The 24,288-nt window shown below is 50.0% G+C and overlaps 10 protein-coding genes and 2 non-coding genes across 12 annotated transcripts; 7 read left to right on the forward strand and 5 right to left on the reverse strand.

The window, feature by feature from the left end:
• Positions 1 to 3,224: 3,224 nt before the first annotated feature.
• ATNIH1004_005676 lies at positions 3,225 to 3,315 on the reverse strand. The gene has a single exon. It is a non-coding gene; the product is annotated as a tRNA-Cys (tRNA).
• A 1,238-nt stretch (positions 3,316 to 4,553) lies between these two features.
• ATNIH1004_005677 lies at positions 4,554 to 4,644 on the forward strand. Its single transcript has one exon. It is a non-coding gene; the product is annotated as a tRNA-Cys (tRNA).
• A 784-nt stretch (positions 4,645 to 5,428) lies between these two features.
• ATNIH1004_005678 (UBA/TS-N domain protein) lies at positions 5,429 to 8,216 on the forward strand (the record flags this gene model as incomplete). Its single annotated transcript, XM_033570324.1, has 2 exons — positions 5,429 to 8,053; positions 8,115 to 8,216. The coding sequence occupies 2 exons, from the start codon at positions 5,429 to 5,431 to the stop codon at positions 8,214 to 8,216; spliced, it is 2,727 nt and encodes a 908-aa protein (XP_033426356.1).
• A 364-nt stretch (positions 8,217 to 8,580) lies between these two features.
• On the reverse strand, positions 8,581 to 10,077 carry trm61 (tRNA 1-methyladenosine methyltransferase subunit GCD14; the record flags this gene model as incomplete). The annotated part of the gene is made up of 1 exon (XM_033570325.1): positions 8,581 to 10,077. One exon carries the CDS (start codon positions 10,075 to 10,077, stop codon positions 8,581 to 8,583), a length of 1,497 nt encoding a protein of 498 aa, XP_033426357.1.
• Positions 10,078 to 10,586: 509 nt separating this feature from the next.
• ATNIH1004_005680 (NAD(P)H-dependent flavin oxidoreductase) lies at positions 10,587 to 11,764 on the forward strand (the record flags this gene model as incomplete). The annotated part of the gene is made up of 4 exons (XM_033570326.1): positions 10,587 to 10,629; positions 10,686 to 10,768; positions 10,840 to 11,568; positions 11,627 to 11,764. 4 exons carry the CDS (start codon positions 10,587 to 10,589, stop codon positions 11,762 to 11,764), a joined length of 993 nt encoding a protein of 330 aa, XP_033426358.1.
• A 409-nt stretch (positions 11,765 to 12,173) lies between these two features.
• ATNIH1004_005681 (uncharacterized protein) lies at positions 12,174 to 12,977 on the forward strand (the record flags this gene model as incomplete). Its single annotated transcript, XM_033570327.1, has 1 exon — positions 12,174 to 12,977. The coding sequence occupies one exon, from the start codon at positions 12,174 to 12,176 to the stop codon at positions 12,975 to 12,977; it is 804 nt and encodes a 267-aa protein (XP_033426359.1).
• Positions 12,978 to 13,320: 343 nt separating this feature from the next.
• ATNIH1004_005682 (hydrophobin family protein) lies at positions 13,321 to 13,875 on the reverse strand (the record flags this gene model as incomplete). The annotated part of the gene is made up of 2 exons (XM_033570328.1): positions 13,321 to 13,377; positions 13,432 to 13,875. 2 exons carry the CDS (start codon positions 13,873 to 13,875, stop codon positions 13,321 to 13,323), a joined length of 501 nt encoding a protein of 166 aa, XP_033426360.1.
• A 1,906-nt stretch (positions 13,876 to 15,781) lies between these two features.
• On the forward strand, positions 15,782 to 16,708 carry ATNIH1004_005683 (WW domain-containing protein; the record flags this gene model as incomplete). The annotated part of the gene is made up of 1 exon (XM_033570329.1): positions 15,782 to 16,708. One exon carries the CDS (start codon positions 15,782 to 15,784, stop codon positions 16,706 to 16,708), a length of 927 nt encoding a protein of 308 aa, XP_033426361.1.
• Positions 16,709 to 17,068: 360 nt separating this feature from the next.
• Positions 17,069 to 17,773, forward strand: ATNIH1004_005684 (ankyrin repeat domain-containing protein; the record flags this gene model as incomplete). The annotated part of the gene is made up of 2 exons (XM_033570330.1): positions 17,069 to 17,282; positions 17,349 to 17,773. The coding sequence occupies 2 exons, from the start codon at positions 17,069 to 17,071 to the stop codon at positions 17,771 to 17,773; spliced, it is 639 nt and encodes a 212-aa protein (XP_033426362.1).
• Positions 17,774 to 17,876: 103 nt separating this feature from the next.
• Positions 17,877 to 20,764, reverse strand: ATNIH1004_005685 (putative ceramide glucosyltransferase; the record flags this gene model as incomplete). Its single annotated transcript, XM_033570331.1, has 4 exons — positions 17,877 to 19,302; positions 19,365 to 19,377; positions 19,900 to 20,263; positions 20,318 to 20,764. 4 exons carry the CDS (start codon positions 20,762 to 20,764, stop codon positions 17,877 to 17,879), a joined length of 2,250 nt encoding a protein of 749 aa, XP_033426363.1.
• Positions 20,765 to 21,938: 1,174 nt separating this feature from the next.
• On the reverse strand, positions 21,939 to 22,780 carry ATNIH1004_005686 (mitochondrial 54S ribosomal protein bL19m; the record flags this gene model as incomplete). Its single annotated transcript, XM_033570332.1, has 3 exons — positions 21,939 to 22,056; positions 22,131 to 22,512; positions 22,582 to 22,780. 3 exons carry the CDS (start codon positions 22,778 to 22,780, stop codon positions 21,939 to 21,941), a joined length of 699 nt encoding a protein of 232 aa, XP_033426364.1.
• Positions 22,781 to 23,060: 280 nt separating this feature from the next.
• Positions 23,061 to 24,217, forward strand: ATNIH1004_005687 (uncharacterized protein; the record flags this gene model as incomplete). The annotated part of the gene is made up of 2 exons (XM_033570333.1): positions 23,061 to 23,163; positions 23,238 to 24,217. The coding sequence occupies 2 exons, from the start codon at positions 23,061 to 23,063 to the stop codon at positions 24,215 to 24,217; spliced, it is 1,083 nt and encodes a 360-aa protein (XP_033426365.1).
• Positions 24,218 to 24,288: the final 71 nt, after the last annotated feature.

Raw genomic sequence — 24,288 nt, forward strand, 5'->3', positions numbered from 1 at the left:
GTCTCCAATATGAGAGTAAGGGGATTGGAATCACTAATAAAAATAGCAGTAATAAATCCCCCGTCACCCACTAATACGGAAGCGGGGCGGCCGACTGGTCTTGGAGAAAGAGTTAGCAGGAGGACCGAAATTTCAGCAGCCTTCATTGGAGTAAACAAGCACAGTAGATTATTATACTGGGACACACTGGGACTAGTCGAGGCTCGGAGCCGGGAGGTGGAGAGCTTGGAGTCGTTTATTTGTCGTCCAGTCCACGAGTATTTCGAGTCCAGCTGTTTTTATATCTTAAGAGACTGGATAGAGAGAGAACAAAAGAGAGAAAGTTAAATTACCGTCAAACTGTATCGGTTACCCACCGAGTATGTTCTTACTGTACTTACTTGCATGGCGGTTACCTCTCAATCTGTGTGGCAAGAGACTAATACACATACCGTCGAGGTATCATATGGTATGTACATGCAGTGGTCAGATATTAGCCTGGTTTAAGTGTCGATTGTCTTTTCTGTTCAATTCTAACTCTCTCTCTCTCTCTCTCTCTCTCTCTCTCCAGTGGAACGAGGTCGTCCCCACGCGGGATAAGTCAGTGGTTCATGTTCACGTTAATAATAATATTGAACGTGCCAATTTCCGCCGTGGAGTAGTAACTCCCAACGGGTCCAAGTTATCCGACCCAGCATTCGAGCTACCAAACCCAACTCAATTGCTAACTCTCTAACCTGTCGAGATCGAGAAAAGAGGACGAGAGCCCACTCTGGGATGCACGGACGGACTGGGCGCACAGGGCCATTTCGGGCCCTTCTCCTGTCCTGACTTAACTAAGGTACTCCACCGTCCCATGCTACTGCCCCAATCAAGAGGATCTAGATTTCTTTTCAGTCCGAATCCCACAAAAGACAAGTAATCCTGGTCCGGCCAGTTCCATTTTCAAACGATATGTGTGTGTTCTCCGTACTCTGTGCTCTGTTGATATGTAAGGTCGATTCGATCTATTCCATCTCCGGTTGGAACTACGGACAAGGAGTCAAGGACACGTAATGTACCTTTGAATTCTCTGCAGAGGAAGTACAAATAGTCCATACTGCCAACGTTTGTTTCCTTGGGTCAAGTCCCGTCCCCACTAAATAGTCCAAGTACGTACGACAAGTACGAGGACCTACCGTTATCGAATTCAGAGTTCAAAGCCAAAAAGCAAAAAAACATCACATATGCAGCACATGCATTAGATGATAAGTTGGGCATACTTGGCTGTATAACGATTGATAAATACCCAATCACCTGCGAACCCTACCCATAGGGTTAGTTACTACAAAGACGAGGCAGATGTTGGAGGATGATAAGAGAATATTAATAATTCCCCCTTTTTTTCCCACTCCCATTCCCTGGAAGGAAATTATAGAAAGGGGACTAACCTAAAATAGTCACCCCTCATTAGCCCACTTCGTGGAGAGAGCCGAACACTAACAGGATTGTAGCATGAATGCTTTGTTCCGAGGATCCACTGCTGTATTGGCTTGTTTACTCTTGTCAGTATCAAGTAATTCTAGGTCATAGGAACTTAGGAAGATACTGGGAAGGAACAATGTAGAGTACCAGATGGCTCTCTCTCACATCTTACTTACCCTTCCTTCCCCCTCATTTCCTTTCTGACCATGAGAGCGTATTTGTACGAACTTGCATGCAGGTGTCTGCAAACCATAAGGAACCATGTCCAGCCCCGTAAACGCTCTCGGGGGTAACATTCAATGAACCTGATCAGGGTCTTGATAATGATATGAATGCCCAATGCGGAGTACTAGCAGATAGGGCGGCACTCTCGGGACTGGCTTCCCTGCTGCCCCTCATTTCTTCCCGATATCTTCCATCCTTGTTAAACGTCCACCAGCGCATGCACTAACGCAGTGCTGGCCACACTGCTGGGTTCGGGTTTCAATAATAAAGTTTCCGCATTCCCTCGGCGACTATTTCATTACTCTGTGCTCTGTAGTAATAATAAACTCCGTAATAATAGAGAACAATGCCAATGTCAACAACAATGATTCTAATTTAAAATAATAGCTACATTCAACCCGAAATTAATCGAAAATTCTCCGAACCTCAGCCGCTAGTCAGCCATCTATCCCGAAAGCGTGGCTTGTCCATAAACAAGATGCAAGGCAGAGATCCATTTTGATGGCCACGATCGACTATTAGGATCCTAACGAGGTATCGAACCGCGTGGGAATACCGCAGAGTTTTTATTTGATTTCAATATGAATAATATTATTCAGCCATAAATTCACCATGGACTCTTTGTAGGCTCTATGTTAGTGTTATTATCATCCATATATTTTCCGACATTTGATTCATAAACTCCGAGCTGCCGGGCTGGTTAATCTTAGATTTCGAGCATACCTGCGTAAATGATGCTCTCTCGAGTGTTTGATCTCTGGGTAAACTGTAAAACTAGCATTGTGGTTAAATGGATGCTCGAATATCGACATGAAAAATGTCATTCAGCCATAAAAAGCACCATAGCTCTATGGAATCTATCTCGGTACTATCATGCGTATATTTCGTCGACAACAGATGCCGGTGTGAGGATCATCAATCTATATGATCCACATGAATCTTTGCCGGGTCTCTGCTATCCGGGACGTCGGCGAAGGTATGATTCGATCCATTGTGGAATATACAAGGAAGACTGGAACAGTTTGCTTGCGTGTTTGCAACGTCCCTAGGTCAGACTGGAGGTTTTTGGTATTCGCCAAAGGCTACATGACTCCGAGCGCCCGGAATTGGTTTCCAATCACCTTCAATGAATTTTCACTGGACTAAAAGCGACCAAGCTCATTAATTGGCCGATTAGAATTCTTCAGCAAGTACTTCAAATGAACATCCTCTACCCTCTCATACTTTACCGTCTGTCTATCATAACAGAATGTTTTAGTTTTTCTCTTTCTATTCCCTTCCCCGTGGGATTTTTCTTTTGGCTTCCCATATTCTCTATTCTTTCTGTTTCACGACCATTGTCGTGAATGGAGGGAAAGTGGAGTGTTGCGGTAACAGCGCCGAACCTGCCTTGGGAGGCTTATTCCCAATATGGAAGCTGCTGAATGCGGAAAGGGAGACTCGTACCTTTTCCTTCTTCCATGGTAATCATCTCATTTTTGTGGCTTCAGCTAGTATTTGGTATGTGGTAGAAATATATGCATATAAAATATTTTTATATATATAAAAAGAAATTAAGGAACAGCCGTGGATCGAACACGGGACCTATAGATGGCTGCATGTTGATAAATATTGCAATCTACCGCTCTACCACTGAGCCACTGCTCCATTGGTTGATGTGCTGCTTGAAATTAGGGCCTATAATAACTAGATGGCAACAGGCCTTTTTTCCAATTTCTGACCCCGGATTTCCAATGGCAGGAAAATCCAAAAGCTTCGGTTTTTAGATATGTTTATTATATACGTCAACTTTATTGCTCTTCCACATCTCCGGGGAGAATTTTGCCAGGTTTCTCACACTACTTATACCCATCTTCTGGGTGCCCGGATTTTGGGGCATGCAGATACATAACATAAATCTTAAAAGTGGCGGGTTTCGGCCAGCACAAAAAAAAAAAAAATCAACCAGTTTTTAACATCCAACTATACTAGCGAGTATTGATTGCTTGCTTAATGGGTGCTCCTACGGAAACCACTGTACAGACTACCATATGACCAATGTCGGATGTTTGCTCGTCCTCGCAAGTTCGGCAGTTTGCTCTTGGGTGGATATTCTTTTGCAGGTAAATGCAGTAAACTAGACTGCTTCGTCGGGATTGTACCTTTTTTTGTTCTTTCCCTGTCCCGTGCCTGATATGTAGGCATATTATACCCTCTGTCGTAGTGAACTGTATTATTTTAGGCCAGCAGCAGTAGATTCATCATAAGTCCCGAAATATATATCTATGTTCGGAGCTCCATGGAAAAATCAAATACCACATATAAGCCACCTCAGAGTACGCAATAAAACCCATAAATGCCCCTGGATAACGTCCTTTCTATTCTAAACCTAACTTCTCTACTTTCCAACCTTCCGTCAACCGGGCCGGCACCAACCAAGGGCCGATAACCATACAGCATCTATAAGATTCGATTGGCGCACATTCTTTGCCATGTGCCTCCTAAACCAATTGTCCCAGTCAAAGATATACCCACGAATTTGTCAAAATCGGATGCTCGAAAATTGAGTCGCTTCAAGAAGTCGGGGTTGCTAGAATTTCCGTACGCATGCCGTTGCGATTCGGCATGCTATGCGTCTGGCTCGGATGCAACTAGATGCGAAAGTTATCAGCACAACCGAACAAACATAGTCCAAAACTATCTTTCCTAGCATAGTAGATCGATAGGTTGATTGGAGGTCTGGAAGTGATATCCACTATCCTTGATGGAATACTTCCCGATGTTCCCGGATTTCGTCATCTTCCGCTTATCGAATTGACACCTTTCTATGGCAGATTCTTCGGGAATATGCTGAACAGAATCATTTTGAACAAAATGCATAATTCCCGAATTTTTATCCAAGGCGGGGAGCAGTAGCTCAGAGGTAGAGCGGTAGATTGCAATATTTAGCTATATGCAGCTATCTATAGGTCCCGTGTTCGATCCACGGCTGTTCCTTCTTTTTTGCATTTTCGGGCTATTCTTGGTCGCCCGAAGGTGATTGTTGGTAACGCGCGATAGTATTCTTTATAGGAGTTGATGGTAGGTAGAAAGTAGGGCGTGTGTTAAGTAGGGAATATATCTTGCAAATCGAGTACAGGGTAATAAAAGTAGCCACTGTGATAGTGTGAATGAACGTAATTGTCGAATTCTGTGGCGATTTGACCTGACCCATCGGCAATTACTCGGAGTAGGTACGGTAATCTCGGCGGGTCGAGTAGTGCTTGAACTATGTGAACTTTCCACAGACTGGACGGTGCATTCGAAATAATGAAGTGGATACTGCAGACAACATATATATTAGCTTATGGCTGTGTTGAAACCAGTTAACGTTTACATTGTTAGTATTCAGCTTGTTTTCTAGCCATGGCTGTCTGATTAATTATTCACGCATAACTAAGTTAGTAGATGACTAACCAGCAACACGTGTAACAAGCGCGTCATCAGCCACATCCTTAGCCACAATTCCCATCTTTAGGAGAGGGTCAATTACATCCACTCTGTAAGTCTGCCACGGTTGCCGCTACATGGACGCTCTCCTCACTCGGTGGTTACACCCGTTGTTCTGTTGACAGACGCTCCCCTGTCCTCCTCGCCCCAGGACTAACTAATTTTGTTTGCCCTGGTGGCCGTCGATGGTGAGATGAAACAATGGAATCCTCACGTCACCCAACTCCTGCGACCTATCTCCTAATGCAAGCCTCCCAGACCCTCGTCTACATCTTTTGAATGCAGAATCATCATGGATGACCTGAATGGTATGAGTTGGTCTACCAGCTCCTCCAATGGACCCAAGAAGCCCCCGCCTATGAGCTCTAGCATCATGTTTCCGAATGTGAGGCCCAATACTACCTCTAGCCGGACTACCCCCCTCTCATCCACGTCTGCTCCATCGAACCCGCCTCCCAAGTCCACGACACTGGATAAGGACAGCTTTGCCAATCTTGTCTCCTTTGCATCGTCGAATTCAAACAAGAGCCTTTCACTCCTAGAGCAGCAAAGGAGGTTACAGGAAGAAAAGGCCAGGAAGGAGGCGGAGAATAGATCCCGACTGGAATCACAGTACGGAGGGCAGAACTCTCAATTCTGGGACAATTTGGAAAAGGGAGGGAGCAGACAACCGATTGGATTCGGTACCATGTCCTCCGTGAATGCACCCTCGCCTGATGAAGATGATATTCTTGCCGCTTTTGACGCTTCAGCTCCAGTGGATGCATCTACACACTTCCCCGTTCCCAGCCTAACCCCGTCGCCGCAGGTCGGTTCAAGCCCATCACAGGCCCCCTCTAATGGAGCAGCCTCAGCACCCCCCACTAGTGACATGTCTTTCCTAGATGATGATGACCTATTTGGTCTTAACCAGTTGAAACCTAAGTCGGCACCGGCACTGCAGCCGGCCCAAACCAACGAAGATGACGATTTTCTTGGCTTGCTGGGCAAGCCTGTCTCTGAGATCCCTAAGCCAGGGCTTCCGGTGAAACCATCCACTCCACCCATGCGCGAGAGTCCGCCTGCTAAGGCTTCAAACGGAGTCGATCGGGCTGTTGCAGAGCTTGTCGACATGGGATTCCCTGCAGACAAATCGGCCCAGGCGTTACAGATGACATCATCTGGTACTGACGTACAAGCTGCTGTCGGGTTGCTCCTTTCACAGGCGCATGAAGAATCTCGGGAGAGACCTAAAAATCGTCTTACAGCTGGCGACCTCTATCCCGACCATACAGGACGGAACAGAGATTGGAGTGAGAGGTCGGATCGCAACGTTCCGTCGTGGATGCAGCAAGAACGTGCATCTACGTCAAGAAACCGCAGCAGTAACAGGAGCCCCTTATCCGCGGATAAGGATCCAGCGCAGGTTGCGTCGGTTTTTGGCAACAACTTATTGAAGACTGCCAACTCTCTATGGAAGTCTGGGAGCAAAAAGGTCCAGCAAGTTGTCAACGACTTCAATACGGAGCAAGACTCCAGTCAACCAAAGTGGCTGAGAGAGGCTTCCATGCGTGAGCGCGAGCAGTCGTTTTCTGGCGACCGCCACCAGGTCCCTGGCAAAGCTCATCAGCAGCCTGCTGCTCTCACTGACGAAGCTTTACTCCTTGAATCCGGAGGCGATCTACGGTCATCCCGCAAATCTGAACGGTCGAATGATGCGCGACCTCCATCTCGCACCGCCAGCGATGGTTTCCGCAACCAGCCGTCGTCTGCAGGCGATAGGCGAATGCAGCCACCAGCTTTTATGAGAGAACAAGCGAGAAGCGAGACAAGAGACCCCCGATCCCGTGTGTCCAAGACCACCGTGGAACAGCAGTCCGTACAGGCATATGTCAGCCCTGCCCGGAGGAAACGGCCTGTCGCGCAATCTCCAGCTCCAGAACCAAACGTTGATCTGTTCGAATCGTCCTCTCCATCATTCGCCGATCAACGGCCGAAACCATCGTCATCGCCTGGCCAATCTTCACGACCGTCGACTCCCTCGAAACCCTTGAAATCCTTGCCTGTGCGACCAAAGGCTCCACCTCGGGTTGTTCCCCCCCTGTCACAAGAGGCTCTTTTATCTACACACCGTCATCGGGAGAAGGGCACAGAATCATACAAGAGGGGTGATTATGCCTCCGCCCACAACTCTTTTACAAAAGCACTCGGCATGCTACCGGAAAAACACCCGATTACCGTGATTATTCGCAGCAATCGTGCAATGACCGCTCTCAAAATCGGTGAGCCGAAGGTAGCCATCAGCGATGCCGACACGATCTTGGAAGTGATCGGGCCATCGAAAGGAGAAGCCGAGAGCATTGAACTCGGCAACGGTGAACCAAACAAGCCCATGCGGGACTTTTTCGGCAAGGCCCTAATGCGCAGAGCAGAGGCCCTCGAGCAACTAGAACGATGGGCCGACGCCGCGCAGTCGTGGAAACAGGCGGTGGAAAATGGCCATGGCGGTAGTACCAGTATCCAGGGCCGCAATCGATGTGAGAAAGCCGCGGGTATCAGTAAGCCCACGCCTAAACGCTCAGCATCATCACGGCGACCCCCTACCCCTGCCACCAAGAAGCCCTCTGCCCTGGAAGGTTTGCAAGGTGGATCCTCCTCGTCCGGTATGGACTCGACCGCGGTGAGCCGGCTACGTGCCGCCAACCAAGCAGCCGAGCTTGCGGACGAAGAAAAATTTGCTTTAACAGAGTCCGTTAATGCACACCTGGACGCGTGGAAGAATGGTAAGCAGGACAACCTGCGAGCTCTTCTGGCCAGTCTGGACACGGTGTTGTGGCCCGAGGCCGGATGGAAGAAGATCAACATGTCAGAATTGATCATGCCCGGCAAGGTCAAGGTGCACTATATGAAGGGGATTGCCAAGGTGCATCCTGATAAGGTATGTTTATGTTCCTACCGATGGATTTGGAGAACCCATCTGGGCTGATGAAGAGTTGCAGATTTCCACCGGTGCGACGACCGAACAGCGGATGATTGCCGGCGCTGTGTTTGGGGCTCTGAACGAGGCTTGGGACAAGTTCAAGCAAGAGAACAATCTATAGTTGTCTTTCTTGCTGTTCACGATAGATTTTTTTTTCTTTTCTTTTTCTTGCCTCCAATGATACGTCAGTTACTCTAGAAGACAAGGCAATCGTGTATGTAGATTTACTTGGGGATTATGAACATTAATGCCGACATGAATGCTATCCTAGAACTCATCTGATGATAGATCTGAAGTTGAGCTTCCAAAAAGATAGCTTATGCATATTCATTTATCAAGTCATGTCCATTGTAGACAGCCTAGACATAATTACAAGAGTATATTCTCATTCAGGAGCATACGAGAGAGAGCAAGGCGAGGTATACTCTCAACTCGGCCTTCTGTTTTTAACCCAGTTATAGATTTGGTTCAATCCAGGCCCAGTCCTAGGACTGCTGCTGTGTTTCCTTCTGTCGAATCTGCTCCTGTTTTTGCCGCTCTTTCTCCTCACGTCTCAGCTGCTTTTTCCCCTTGCTGGACCCCGGTTGGGCAGACTCCAGCACTTGGCTAGGCGGCCATTTCTCCCGGCATTTCTGCTCGTCTTTGTCCGTCCATTCTCGGGGTAAGACAGCGAAAAGGAGATACGAGGTGTGGGTTTTCAAGTCCATCTCGGTGCGGTGAGTCAAGCGACCTTGCATATAAGACGGGAGGTCAGATCCTTTAAGAGTAGGAGTGGTAGCGGTGATGGGTTGTTTTTCTGGTTCCGGTTTGATGTCCTGCTGCGGTTCTTCCTCCTTCACTCGCGTGCCCTCATCATCGCTATCTTGTTCCATATTGGCGCGGAACTTCCTCGTCCGTTCCTCAATCATATACATACGCGCGACGGCCTCCTCCACGGATTTCGGGAACACAACTGCCCCTCTTGATGAGCCCTCAAATTCCAGCCCGGTCCGTTCTCGCTTGACTTCAATTCTCCGATGGTCCACCTCCACCATCGATATCGACAGCCACCCCAGTTGACGCAGCGTGCTGATCGTCCGCTGCACCTGCTCCAGACACGGCGAGAATGTACAGAGGTATACGGGAGACGACGGATCCAGTGGCGACTCCGCCCCGGACGCCGGATGTCGAACTAGATGCTTCAGCGCATGCCACGGCGCCGGCAGGTCCAGAAAGACGGCATTAGCTTTGGGAGATGCGCCCGTCTTAGGGTCACCCAGGAGAAACCCGTCTTCATAAACGTCCCGATGTGTCACCTCTACGAGCCCGTTTAGTCCATGCTGGTGCACCTCGTCTCGAATCTTATCCGCGCGTTGCGCGTGGAATTCAAAACTGCACACCTTACCCAGCTTCTTCTTCTTGTTCGCATGACGGCCCTCATCCGTCGCAGGGTGAGGATACCCGTTGAACACCGCGCGCACCGAAGCATGCGTGAAGGAGCCACTGCCCGCGCCAGCCTCGATGATCGTGCTCCCCGGTCGCACGCACAGGCGGTGGAGGATGTAGCTGTAATCTGGGGTATAGACGACCTGGGTGCGATGCGGTAGGGAGGCAGTCCAGAGCTCGGGGGTGGGATAGAGAAGATGTAGAAATCCGCGCGAGGCTGCGACGGGGACTTTCGGGGCCGATCTCTGGCCTCCTCCTGGGACGGGCGACGAGTCGACATCATCGGCTTTCCGCTTCAACTGCGTCTGATCCCTGCGACCACGCGCCCCCGTGTCGACCTTGGAGGCGACGATCTGCGACCCCCACGGTTGGGCGGCAAGCGTGCTATGTGGGAAGGAGCCGAATCGGGTGTTGACGACTTTTCCTTCGTCGTAGCCTTGGTCTTCGTCGTCGTGTAGTTGTAGCACGGCGGGGATGGTCTGGTCTCGACGGAGGTGGAGGAGGGAGAGACCGTCGAGTTGCGACTCGGCACCGGGTGTCAGGAAGGGGGAGGGCATGGTGACTGTGGATTGGAAGCTTTTGACGTCGCAATCTCAGTCGACTGACTTTGGCGTCATGGAGAAAGTTGATGAGGATCTAGACCGCTCTGGGCGGGTTAGGGCTTAGGGTTCTGGCTAAGACGATATCAGGCACCAATCTATCAGGCCACAAGGCTGCAAGGTACACTAGTATCACTATCTCCGATCACATGCGGAGAAAGCACATCAACAAATGCCTCTTCCCAGCATCATTGACATCTTGCATATCGGGGAGAGTGGACATAATCCACGGACTCTCCTTCTCCACCTCTTTCTCCGAACTCTACCATGCCACTATCTGGGGTAATCGGCACCCCCTGAATACTACTAATCACGGTGTCTCCTCGGCCACGGAACCTCGGTAATCGGGGATCCCCCACACCGCGGTTACTCTGCTCTTTGATCAAGGGCCAGCCTCATTTATAAAATAGTTCTGCCGTTATATCTCCTCCTGAATACAACTCGGTATCGAGAATCAATTAACAATCATGCCTTTCAATACAGAACTGACCCGGAGACTGGGCATCGAAGGTACCTCAGCTAGATCTATACCATGTGATAGGGACAACGCTAACTGACCACCACAGTGCCTGTGGTCCAGGGGGGAATGCAATGGGTCGGATACGCCGAGCTGGCAGCGGCTGTTAGCAACGCAGGAGGACTTGGAATTGTACGTCCACTCCATCAGGTCCCCTAGGACAGGAGGGGGGACGAACTATACAAACTAACCATTGCCTACAGCTTACAGCTCTCACACAACCCACCCCGGAGGACCTGCGCAAAGAGATCCGCAGATGCCGCACCTTGACCTCGAAGCCATTCGGGGTGAATATCACCTTGCTCCCTGCCTTGGTGCCCCCGGACTACGCCGCGTACGCCCAGGTCGTCATCGACGAGGGTATCAAGATTGTCGAGACGGCAGGTAACAACCCCGGGCCGGTGATCCATCAACTCAAGAAGGCTGGCACGATCATCTTGCACAAGTGCACAACGATCCGCCATGCCAAGTCGGCCGTCAAACTCGGGGTGGATTTCCTGTCGATTGACGGGTTCGAGTGTGCGGGCCACGTGGGCGAGAACGATATCACCAACTTCATTCTGCTGAGCCGGGCGCGCCAGGCCCTCAAGGTGCCGTTCATCGCGTCGGGCGGGTTCGCCGACGGGCAGGGACTGGCGGCTGCGTTGGCACTGGGCGCTGAAGGCATCAACATGGGCACTCGGTTCATGTGCACGGTCGAGGCGCCGATCCACCAGAATGTGAAGGAGACGATTGTGAAGGCGGACGAGACAGACACGGCGCTCGTGATGAGACGGTGGAAGAACACGACGCGGTTGTTTGGCAACAAGGTGGCCAAGGAGGCGCTGAAGGTGGAGAAGGAGAGCAAGTCGGACGAGTTCAGCGTGATTGCCCCGTTTGTCAGCGGCAAGAGAGGACGGGAAGTATTCTTGAACGGGGATGTGGACTATGGGGTACGCCTCTCCCTTTCTCTTGACTTGTTTTGTTGTTTGTTTTGCTAACGTGCTGTAGGTGTGGACTGCCGGCCAGGTGATCGGGTTGATCCACGATATTCCCACATGTGCGCAGCTTTTGACGCGCATCCAGAAGGAGGCGTTGGAGGCGATGCAGCGGACACGGTCGTTGTACGCGGCAACGGCGAAGCTGTAGTCCGGTTGCCCCTTGCATATATAGAGAGTATACTGTTCAGATATATATTACTTGCTACTCAGTGTATCCATGCATCTACATTTACCAATCGGACGGATGAGATATATTACTTCTGCAGAGCATACGTACAATTCAATATATAATTTCCACCGCGTATAGTTCGACCTTACTTAATCCTTGCATGTCCTCTATACACTATAATATACTATAATATACTATAATGTTTACTCCAATAACCCGAATACCTGGAGTCCCCAGATTGCATCCAATAAATATGCATGTATGCACCAGAAACACGAGCACCATGGAAACAAACCAAAACAACGTGTCGAGAGAAAGATATATAAACGTGCCACACAACCTATCCATCCATCAACATCAATGTCACCATGAATTGAAACCAAACAAAATGTGCACCCTTTCATTATCGACGATATTCTTCTCGTGTGTTCATCGAAAATCCAAATCCAAGTCGACAGAAGACATCGAGACACCACCTCCCGTTCCAGACAAAGAGCCAGACCTATATCATCCGGGTTCAGCATATATCTTGGGGGATGTATCGCGACAGACAGAAAGGGACAGGACTGGAGCTAGAAAACTGGTGAAGAAGTCGTCCATTCGTCTCGTAGAGAGGGATTCGGACTCTACTCTGATTTCGGAGTCCTATTCTCCTGGGATTAGGAATATTCCTACAGACACAGACACAGATACAAAGGGAGAGAAATATGATCCAGATCCAGAGATCCACGATCAAAACCAACACGAGAACATACCAATAGCGATATCCACACCCACCTCCCTACCGGAAATCAAGTCTCGAACAATCGAGGATATCCCCGAAGAAGACGAGAAAGACCCCCAGGAGAAAGACCTCACTGTTCTACCAAGGACAGATCTAGATCTTCATCCTCATCATGCCTCTCATTCGGATGGAGACCTACAAGAGCACACACAAACACAAATAACAAACCCATCTCATCGAACCTCGCTCATCGAAATGGTCTACTTTACAACCTCCCAACGACTCAAGCATCTCAGTCTGCGAGTTCCAAATCTACCATCAGAATCGTTGCGCATCCGCCCGTCTGTGTTGTCCATGCCGGAAGCGTCGAATTCAAATTCGGACCTGACAGACGCAAACAGAAAAATCAACCCAAACCGACGAATGGGAATCCTCCTTGGTAACGGTAATAAGTATATTTTTTGCTAAGAATGGAGTTTGGGGGTCTGGTGTTTTCCTTTGGTGCATATGGTCCATTCTGCAAGGGTTTCACAGGGTCATTAGGAATGTTGTATATTAACTGCATAATTCATTGTAAGAGGTTCATCTGAGACAACGAAGGAGAAGAATAGAAAGACTACAGTCTAATGCACTAAAATATATGCGAAAGACTGCGCCAAAAAATGACGCCAAGAATAAAGGAACAGAACAGACTTCTTTCGATGCCACACAACCCATAGGTAATGATACACAATTGCCAGAGTTTCCAATCTACGCCATCGCCATGGACCTGATGCGGATTCCTTACACCAAGCCCATCGAAACCAACAACCTAGAGGATGGAACCAAGAGCAATGCAAGGAAGACCGAGACCGATGAGGTCGTCGCTCTGCGAGAATTAGCACATAATCAATATACTTTTTTCTAAAAAAGAAAAACTTACCGCATCGGAAGGCGAGTTCTGGCAGCAAGCAATGTTTTGCTTGCACTGCTGGTTGAGGAGGTCCTGCAGACCAATCGCAATAATATTGACCTGGAGCGGAAGCTTGGAGCACTGGTCAAAGAGACCGATACCCTCGCTTCCGGAGCCAGCGCCGAGGAGATTGCTGAGCGCACCGGCGAGGATACCGTCATCGATAGTGGTGGTATCGCCGGCATAGGTGGCCTTGTTGCAGCAGGACAGCTGAGCCTGGTCACCACACTTCTCGGAGGCTTGCTTGATGGTCATGTCCGCGGGGACAGGGAACCGGACGTCGTTGTTGCCCTTGTTACCCTTACCATTGCCAACGCCTTCTAGGTCGCTGTGGGAAGAAACGTCACCGGGTGGAGGCAGAGCGGCAACGGTGGTGGCCAGAGCCAGGACGGCAGCGGTCAAAGAGAACTTCATTTTGATAGGAACGAGTGAGTACTCGAGAGGGTATATATGAATTAAGTAAGAGAAAGTATGTATAAACGGTCTTGGAGTCTGTACGGAAGGAGAGACCTGAGCGATCAACGAGAGTACGCTGGAGAGGATGAGAAAGGATGGAAGGAGGACTTGACATTCATCGGCCTTATATAGACGACGGTGGAGGCTGTTTTCCCACTCCTCGTCGTCACGGACTAGGGTGCCCCTGTGGAATGCGACACGCAAGGCACTGAACTAACTCCCTGGTATGGATCTTCTCTCATGGGTGGAGCTGGCGGATTCCGAGACATGCCGGATGTGTTTGGGGGAGGGAGCAACGCTACTGTCTCATTCCTTGTTCCTTGGTGTTGATAGGATGGCTATGGGAGTGGATCCTAGTTATTTGACTGTACTGTACTTCACTGAAGGATCTAGTCATCCGGTCCCTTGGTTGAAGCTTTGCTGTTTCCCAAGGACCCTCGTAAATCCTACATGGCCTCCATCACAGATCTCCTCTGCAGATGTCACGGAGGATTTCTGGCCAAGGTTGCAGCTCTGGGGTGTTGCATGCTTGGATCGGCAAGGGAGGGCACTGTTCCCCTTGACAGTCCATGTGGACAGAGGTTACAGTAAGGGGCAGTGGACTAGTGGTTCAGGTCATTTCCGAATGCAGGGGTCAGATGGTGGATTGTTGCTTTTGAGATTTCCGTTTTCACTTCGGTGGCGAGTTTATCTCCATCCATGGAGATTACCTGGATGTCAGGTGGGAGTGGCCAGTCCACAGAGCACGTTACAGTTAGCCAGATGGATTCACAGTGAACGGCCTGTGAAAAGATGCGGTGGGATAAAAAGATCTATACTTTTTACTCTAGAATGACAGAGGTCTGTCTCGTCTATCCACGAGTCAACACCATGAACTGTAAACATCCCTTCAACATACCTTCGACCCAAGGGATGATGGGCGGTGGGATTGTGGCGCCATTTTTGCTGAGATTTGGCGTTGTTACAGTGATGAAGTTTATTTGGATATATTAGTGTTCATGTGTTAATTCTTGATATTGTAGAGTCGTATCATAGTGGGGGTATAGATCTAGGTATGACAGTTAGGGCTGTATATTAGTAGTATGTATAAATTTAGCAGGGTTATATGAGACAATTGGTAGAGATCATGGGCATCAGCGTACAAATACGTATATCTGAACAGCTGAATATAGTATGCAGTAACCATTTAGCAGGATATATATTGCCTTATCTTCGTTCTGTGTCGAACCGATATCAGACAATATTCTGTATGATGACCCCTGTCCTGTACCAATAAACCCTACCCCATCCTCATCATCTCCACAAGTCCAACCATAAGACAAGCAATAGAACCAAATGGACCAGAGGGAGAATGAATAACGACCTACCGAAAACGGTACTCACGAATCCGGCACCACCGCTCATCATCTTACCGAAGATGCAGTTCCAGTACCACCTGCCGGAATAGGAACAGGTCTGCTGGTCTAGAGGGGTCTAAGGATTAGCTCTGGGGAAAGATTTGAGGAGAATATGACATCTTGCGTGACGTATGTCCATGTGTAGAGAATGCTGAACTGCGACAGACTGTATGATTCGGCAGATGACCCGATTTTAAGTGATTCACTCGTCCTTTCCCAGAATCAGAACCACTGTATCGTATCTGAATCGAATGACCATGAATTTCCGTAGAATTAAATCCGTTATGTGTTGCTTCTGAGTGGAGAAATACTGCAGACTTACTGCGATGTAGATGGGGAAGAGCAAATGTAGCTTACTAAGATATTACTAACAGTCTAATTCGTCACGCGGATGAATCGAATCCATCGTGCATAATACTCCAGACTCTATATTCTCGATGGCCAAGTCCCCGGAGTGCTAATCCAGAATGTCCACTCCCCAACACGCCGCGGACAGCCCTTCGGGGTCTCCGTCCGGACCATCCACAGAGAGAAAGGAAAGCAGTCCAGAGAAACTAGAGCAAGAAGCCCAGGAGACGGAGTCAGAAAAGAAAGCAGTACAGGAATCAGAAAGGAAAGCAGAGCCCGAGTCGGAAGAGAAAAAAGATGGAAAAAATCAAGAACAGCAAAATGATAATGATGATGATAATGATGATGATGATGATGAAAGCTCCGATCCTCCACTTCCGAACGAAGAACCCCCTCCTCTACCTAACGAGGCTCCCCCCGGCGAGGATGACGGCTGGGAACCCGTTTGGGACCCCTCCGCCCAAGCCTACTACTTCTACAACCGTTTCACCGGCATATCCCAATGGGAGAACCCGCGTGTTCCATCAGAGGGAGTCGCGGCCGCGGCACCAGCTGATGCCGCAGTCGACGCAGAAGACGCCGACCCGTCCCTAGCATCTAGGAAACCAGCTGGCGTGGCCGGTGGGTACAATCCCGCCATCCACGGTGACTACGATCCGACAGCGCCGTACGCGCAGCCGTACGAGGAGCCATCGACGTCGATGTCGACGGGGGTGGCAGCGGCGGCGGCGGCGGCGGCGGCGGCGTCGGCCGGGGTGCCGGGGATGGACCCGACGGGGTCGTATGCGGCGGTCGGAGCGTTCAATCGGTTTACGGGACGGTGGCAGAGCGATGCGCAGAACCCGGAACTACATAATGATGACAATAAGTCGCGACGGCAGATGTATGCGTTCTTCGATGTGGATGCGGCGGCCAATAGTCACGATGGACGCAGTCTGCGGGCGGAGCGCAGTGCGAAGAAGCTGAGTCGCAAGGAGCTGAAGATGTTCAAGGAGAAGAGGCGCGAGAAGAAGGAGGAGAAACGACGGGCATGGTTGAGGGATTGACGATATCATGTTACGCTAGACTATTACTGTATATTATTATTTATTATTCGACTCTCTATTGTCGTAGACGACAAGCCTGGAGTAATGTATAGGATCCACATGTCACCTGACCGGGCAAAGTTCTCGTCCGCGGAGAGCTTCAATCATCAAGAACACTGCATTTCCCACCTCTGATTCTGATTGATTATTATTCTTGTTTAGAAATCCCATCGGGAGTTATCCGCAGTCCATACCGCGTCTTATATTTCGACGCGACTTGAATCAGACCGATCTGAGGGGCACGCGGGGTAGATCATCTCTCTAATTCAGAAATAACCCATCACTAACAATAAATATAGACAGATAAATAGAGTATAGAAAATGCTGACCCTTCCCCCCGACACAATCGACGATCTCATCTACGACGCCCGCGCCGGCGATCTCCCCTCATTACGAGAGACGCTGACGAGTCTGAGCCAGCAACACGCCTGCAGCGTATCTGATCTCGTGGCCGTCGCGATTGACGTCGCGCCGGAGGAAGAAGGTGGAACAGGATGTTGTTTGTTGCATTATCCGGCTGCGAATGGGAATTTAGGTACTCTTCCCTTCTTTCTTCAATCCAGAGACTAGACCGATATAAGATGATACTAACAATATATAGAGATCCTAACATACCTCCTCCAAACCTTCGATGACTTGACGAAATCCAAAATCATCAACCATAAGAACCATTCCGGGAATACGCCGTTGCATTGGGCGGCACTGAATACCCATCTGGAATGTGTCAAGGTCTTGGTGGATGCGGGCGCAGATATCACCCTGACCAATGATGCTGGGTTAGATGCGGTGTTTTTGGCCGAGAGGGCAGATTGGTCTGGCCAGGAGGTGAAGGACGGCAATAAAAATGATAATGATAATGAGAATACTGCTTCTGGGACCGAGGCCGAGGCTGATGTTGAGATGGAGACTGCGGCCGAACAGGCGCCTCCGTCGAAAGGTCGGCAAGTGGTTGAGTGGTTGTTGGCATCGGAGAAGGGAGGTGAGCTTGAGAGTGGTGTGGGTGGACAGGAGGAGGATGAGAAATGAGAAGATTTAGTCAAAAGTTATTTTTTATTGAATATTCCAGCTTTCATGTACAGGTTCATCTTCATTCATTCATCTTCATGCATTCATCTATCATGTCTATCGTCTAATCCTGTCGTACTTTGCTGCCGTCTGCCTCTGTCTGATCAATCTCTCGCACTTTCATGTCCAATCCTACGCGGAATCGTCGATCTCGCCATGTTACCGTGACACCGCCATAAAACGCAGTCAGCCAGATCGGAAGGGCCAACATCTCTCGCCCCAGCCATGCTGTGAACCACTGCCCGAATGTCCGTCGGGTTATGCCCCCTCGAGGGGTTCGCGCAAAGGATGGCGTGTCCGCGTCCAGTTCCACAGTCTTGGCCGAATGAAGCTTGATGTACAGCGTCCAGTCGAGAAGGATCCATGCCACGATGCTGAGACAGAAGCACGAGACGAATGCCGTCCAGGTCGTCAAATGTACCGCATTGGCGTATCCCTTCGCCATCAGCCACTGCGCCAGAGATGTCGTCACCCCCCAGGAACCGTACAGTGAACACAACATCGACTCCGTACCCGGCTCCACCCAGGTCGCGAGGAGTACCGTGAACTTGCGCACACGCAGCCAACGCACCCGACGCGCTATGTACGACTCCACGCTCATATGGGCCACAGGCTGAAATGCAAGATCCCCGAAGACCATGCCATGCTTGCCTAGTCGCTCCCCCTGCTCCCTCTCTTCCGGTACTGCATTCTTCCACAATAAGTCGCCAAACAGGTGGTCCTCACAGATGTTGTCCGAGAAGTAATCGATGCCGGGGTTTCGCCTGTGGGGATCCCCTGACGACGGAGCCGTCAAGTAGTCCAAATGAGACCGTCGGAACATGTTGGATTTACCCACAATGCACGGCGCAATCAGCACCGTGTTGATCGCCGTGTACATCTTGGCGTGCGAGGACGAGAGAAACAGCTCCTCCAACCGGCCCCCGCCCATCGCAAGAACCCCCTCGACGTCAGCGGCCTCTGCATTATAACCCAGTTCACTCGTCACGTCGACCACGACGGGGAGGTGATGGACGAATTTGTATTTCTTGCCGTAGTGAACTCCGAACCCGCACAGTCGGTCAACCATGCGTCCGCAAACCCCCTTGCCGACCCACACATTGCAGTCGATAATCCAGACGATATCGCCCTTTGCTTCGCGGTACGCCCGACTCATATTCCGGATTTTCGGATTGGGGCCAAGGCTGTAGGCGGATTCGTTGCCGGGCTGGAGCAACGGATCCTCCTCTTCCACGTAGAGACGCGCATTGGCATGAGGGAAGTCCGACACCAGTTTCTGAAGGGTTGGGTACGCAGTATCTTTTCGGGAGGACACGCAGAGGCAAACGGTTAATCGGTCGCGCGGGTAATTCTGACGGAACGTCGAGGCTAGGCAATCATACAGATGTGGCTCTAGGCCTTTGATGGGGCGAATGACTGTGACATGAGGAGCGTTTGTTGCGTCGGAGGCGGAATGAGAAGGTCGAGGGCGTTGTAGGAAGTATCGGCATCTGATACGTGTCAGCTGGGAGATGCTCTAGAAGGGACAGGAAAAAATCTAAAAATAAAATACATTTGGATGTAGCCTAAAAAACAGACGGACACCACAGTAGTATACCAGACCAGGCAAATCCAGCCCACCACGACGGAGAATCCACCGTCAATGGCCGGTCCAGAATCAAGGGGAAAACGCGGCTGAAGCTTTAGCATAGGCAGACACGTCGAGTGGCTGGAATGCCGAGGAATGAGAAAGAAGACAAAGAAATACAAAGAAAGGAAGGAAGAAAGAAAGATCAGGCGGCGACGAAGTCGGTCGGCGGGTGATGGGCCGGAAAGGGAAATCCAAGTCGCTTCATTGGCAAAACGGAACTACGGAGTAATATAGTATAGTCCACTCTAGACTAGCAGGTTTACAGGGTAAAAGCATATTTACAAAATCGGAATTACCGTGATCCAAAACAACCAGAATTCTTTTCGGGAATGTCATGTTGCCCAACAATCGTTAGAAAGACCTGGTCGAGAGTGATCTGACTGACGGAATAATATTGCAGGCTCAGAAGAGCCTAGTACTCTTCCAGACAAGAGAAGGGTTGCCAACGCCAATTCACCACGGGTCGGGTAATCTCTCTCAACCGTCGAGGACTCATCATCCCTGTCCTCAGAAGCCGGAGTGCTAAATCGCAGTTGAGCGTGATATGTCTTCTGTTCAATGAACGTGTATGGGGATTTTGTCCTCATCCAGTCGCGGATGCATTGCATCTCGGCCTCTGTTGTGGGGGCCGCATATGCATGCACCAGATGGACATGGTATATGTCTCCGTACTTGGACCGGAGAAAGCCTGTGGTCCCCAGAGCGAGCGCGGTGCGCCAAAGCGACTGCCTCTTCCATGGAATGGGTCGTGAGCCCATCATGGCGATGCCAAGGGATAGCTTGCGCTTGTTGCTGCCGGGGAGTTTGGCGGCCATTCGGTGCTAGAAAGGGATGAGGCCGACGGTGCGCATGACTTCGTTTACATTGTGTGTGACGTCGTGAATGTCTCGAATGCGCGCGTAGTAGAACGTCAGGTGCTTGAGAACGGTCATTTGATCCACGGCGTCAAATTGAGGACAGACGCCTAGACAGGAGCGCACCGCTGCGAGGCGCTGCAACACGGAAATGCTGTCGACGAAGATGTCTCCGCCGTTGCGGTGGAGGGGGGTTGGACGCCGCCTCGGAGGAGGGAATAATGGTCTTTCCGGCATCATTGGGGCCCAGGAGCGCAAAGAGATGGCCGTGAATTTTTTGAAGGACTTGGTGAGATGAAGCACTTGCAGTCCGTCGTCAGAGTTGGTTACCCTGGCCATTTCCTTGACGATATCTTGGTCGACGGGGTCTTTTCGCTGTCGTTGGTCTTGGATATGGTCCGGAAGAAGCAAAAACCGAGCACTGCCGTCAATCCAACGAACCAGCCCGAATAGCACGAAGGACCGCATGATCAAATAGAGAATGTGTCCCCCATAGAGTAATTACACGGGATAAGACGCAATTTCCCGACCCCGACACAGGATGGAAAACGTGTTCATCGAAACAAACATAACGGGGGGCAGGTTCCTAGCTGGCGATACAATGCCGATGGTGAAATGGGCAACCTCGAAGTGCTCGATCCTGACTGAAGGGGAATAGGTCAACACCGACATATAGGCGATGAACGGCTTGCGCGTCCATCGGGTTAACTTTGATGGAAGCCAGATCCAGACGGGCGACTATAACAAGAAATCGGATAAAAACGATCAGACCAATTAAGACGCTGTACAGCTTTCCATGGTACACTGTATGAAGAACTTGGGAGAGTCTTTGTTAACATTTTTTGAGTGTGTGGGAATTACCGTTGACACCGAACATGGCAAGACTGAATGGACCTAGAAGGGTACCGGTAAAGCAGGCCAGAGACGAATTTTCTGAGCCAATGTCGCCATGCCCTTTGGTGGGACGACGGCGGCGGCTACGCGGTATGATACCGAGATATTCTTTGATAACCTGCCGGAACGATTGATCCGGAGATTGACTCTGAGAATGAAGCCACTGAACTGACCGGGGGGAATACCCATTCGGAAATTCAGTCAATCAGGGATACGTTGGGAGCAAGAGACAGGAGTCAGGTCGCCGAAATTCACAATCCTAACGAGGCATCTGCATGAGGTAAGGTTGTCTGATGACCTCGACGCTGGGTTCTCACTGACGTGCTTCACATAGGCAATTGGTCTTCGCATAGACGGAAGGAACAAACATAATATCTACTTGTGGACTTGGGCGGATCGTTGTATCGCTCTGGTCTGCAGGGTGAAGACAAGACGATTATCGACAGCGGCAAAGCAACTTTACAGGACTTGCCTTGGCTCATCTCAATTAATTATTGTCTATTCTTATTAGACCGTTCTTGTTATCAATACAGTATGAATTCCTCGAGTTAGTTAGAATTTTTGGAAAGTTAGCATTTAAGTAGCCAAATGAACAGGATTGATTGAACCACCATATTCGACTGACCAAGCCTTATATTGGTTTCTATCCGAAGTTACAGAAAATAAACAAGCCGTTAAGTTCCATATACATGTGTAAATAATAATACAATCGCCAAATGCAAGAATCCCGCTGCGTATCACCTCCCGATCACCGTTTCTGCCGCTGTCCCCGTCCCTGTTGTCCCCGCTGTCCGGAAAGAGCAGACTTCTGTCGGAGGTAGTTCGACACGATGTTCTCGACGCTGCGCATGTCATGCTTGGGCTTCCTGCAAATTGAAAACATAAACGTTAGTCAATCCTTAATGAGAGAACCAAAAAAATGCCACTTGGAAATATGTACCTCATGTAGTACAACCGCGCGCGTCTCTTTCTCTTCTCGGATCTTTGTACGATCTCAACACTCTCGACGTTAGGGCTGAACACCTTTACCCACATCTCCACACCCACCCGGGTGAGTTCATTTCGCAGCAGGAACGAGGTATCAATTCCACGCAGGCGTATGCTCAAACACACCCCAGAGAAGGGGTCCCCGTTTTTTAACGTCACACGGAGGATGTCTCCGACTTTAACACTGCGGTGGTTCCTTCGGTAGTCGAAGAGCGCTTTACGCTCACCGGTAGGATCCAGAGTGGTCAATTGAGTGTCTACTACTGCTGCCACGGGATCTTTGCACGTCGCACGAGTCGAAGCTGGTGGGGGATAGACCCTGAGTTTCTTGCGTCCTGTACGAACTCAAGTTAGACGTATATCTATCTTTCTTTCCTTTTGTGGAATAGAAAATGAATGCATACCAAAAGTAGGCTGCATCCGAGGTGGTAACTGTGAGAGCAATGATTTGGGCATTTTCGTAGGAAGAGGCATTTGTTCTGGTTTCGGCGAATACTTTGTCGTGATCGATCGTCGACTGATCTGGGATGGCTTCAGCACCAGAGGCTTCATGAACGACCTGAAGTAGCCCAGCTGCCGCATAACTGGAGAAAAGGCCGCCATGACCGCAGGACGAGTTGGGTGTGAACGTGCAAATCGAACAATAGTACACGGTACAGAAGAACTGAACTGGAGGACTAGAGGTTGATCCGACCCGGCAGAATTTCCGCCAAGCCGCGAATTGCCTGTTTGGGCCATCCTCTAAAGAATCACCAAGTTTTCTGCCGCTAGTCGATGAAGCTGACACTTCTCTTCATCTGGATCTGACGTTAGCCGGGAGAAAGTGCCCGTACAATTTTATACCCCGGCATAGACGTTTACACCCCTTGAATTTGCGACCAGGATGGCGCAGATAACCATTCGCAGTCTCTTCCGCGGCCAGAGTTCAAGCGCTCTCCGTCAATTGATCGGCGCCATTACTCAGAAGCGCAGCTACTCGAAGAATGGTAACTACCTAATATTCTCTATACTTGACTCCCGGTCTTCAATCCGATGCAGTGGGCTGATTTTGATGACACAGCAATTCCCACCTTCTCCCCAACATCCTCCCCTGAGCTTGACCAGGCCTTTAATCGCTTCCGGGAAGAACTCTTCATACCATTTGGACTGGGAACCTCGCAACGAAAGACGATGTTCAGGCAGAAATACGCTCAGAAGCTAGAAGAGGAACCTGTGTCCGTAGCCATTGGTGAAAATAACGAAACATTCCTCCTACGGCCCATGGACCCGCAATCGAGACCGACGAAGGAGGAAATTGTGGACCTGATCTCCATGATGAAGACAACAAACGATTGGCAGAATTTACTCCCCTTCTTATCTGGACTACGGATGTCGAATCGACGTCTTAACCCCAATCGTTGGGAGTGGTTGGTGCGCAAGGCCGGACAGGCCGATGCGCTGGGAATTGTCCTAGAGTGCGCCAAGCAGCCAGAGCGGACGAACCTTCGCCTCAAAAATGTCGGGTTTGTTCAACGCTTGTTCTTTGAACTCCACCGGATGGCCCAGATAAGGGAGTTCAAGGATCCAGCCGTCTCGAAGGCCCTGAGCCTAGCGAAACAGTTTGTCTCTCTCATGGAGGCCCCCGAGCACATCGAACGCAATCCGGAGCTGGACCCTAAGAGGAAGCCGGTGGTTATCGGGACGTTGCTTGAACTCAGTGCTGCTCGATCCTTGAATGGACTTGAGGGGAAGGACGAGAACGGCGATGTCCTCGCCTTTGCCCAGCGTTTATTGGGAAGCTGGTCCCTTGGCAACTTCAATAGTGAAACTAAGCAATGGGTCAAAGTCGACCACATGCTCCAAGAAAACGTACCCATTTACAATGGAATGAAGCTTGCCCTGCAAGTGAACGGAATCTCAAATAATAAATCGGTTGCTCCGGGGCTGAAGACACGCATTAACGAGCTGGGCACTTTAATCGCGAACCAGAAGAAAGCAGCACCCGAGCATATCAAGCAGCGACCAACGATCGGGTTCGCACAAAGTCAACTTTTACATTAGGGTTAAAGCCGTAGGTTTTACTCTCTGCATTGTCTATGAAACTGTACATTACTACCTTGAACGTTCGGGTC

This window comes from Aspergillus tanneri (assembly GCF_003426965.1).
Source record: "Aspergillus tanneri strain NIH1004 chromosome Unknown AapTan_4_pilon_pilon_pilon, whole genome shotgun sequence".
In the NCBI taxonomy this organism is placed as follows: Eukaryota; Fungi; Ascomycota; class Eurotiomycetes; order Eurotiales; family Aspergillaceae; genus Aspergillus; species Aspergillus tanneri.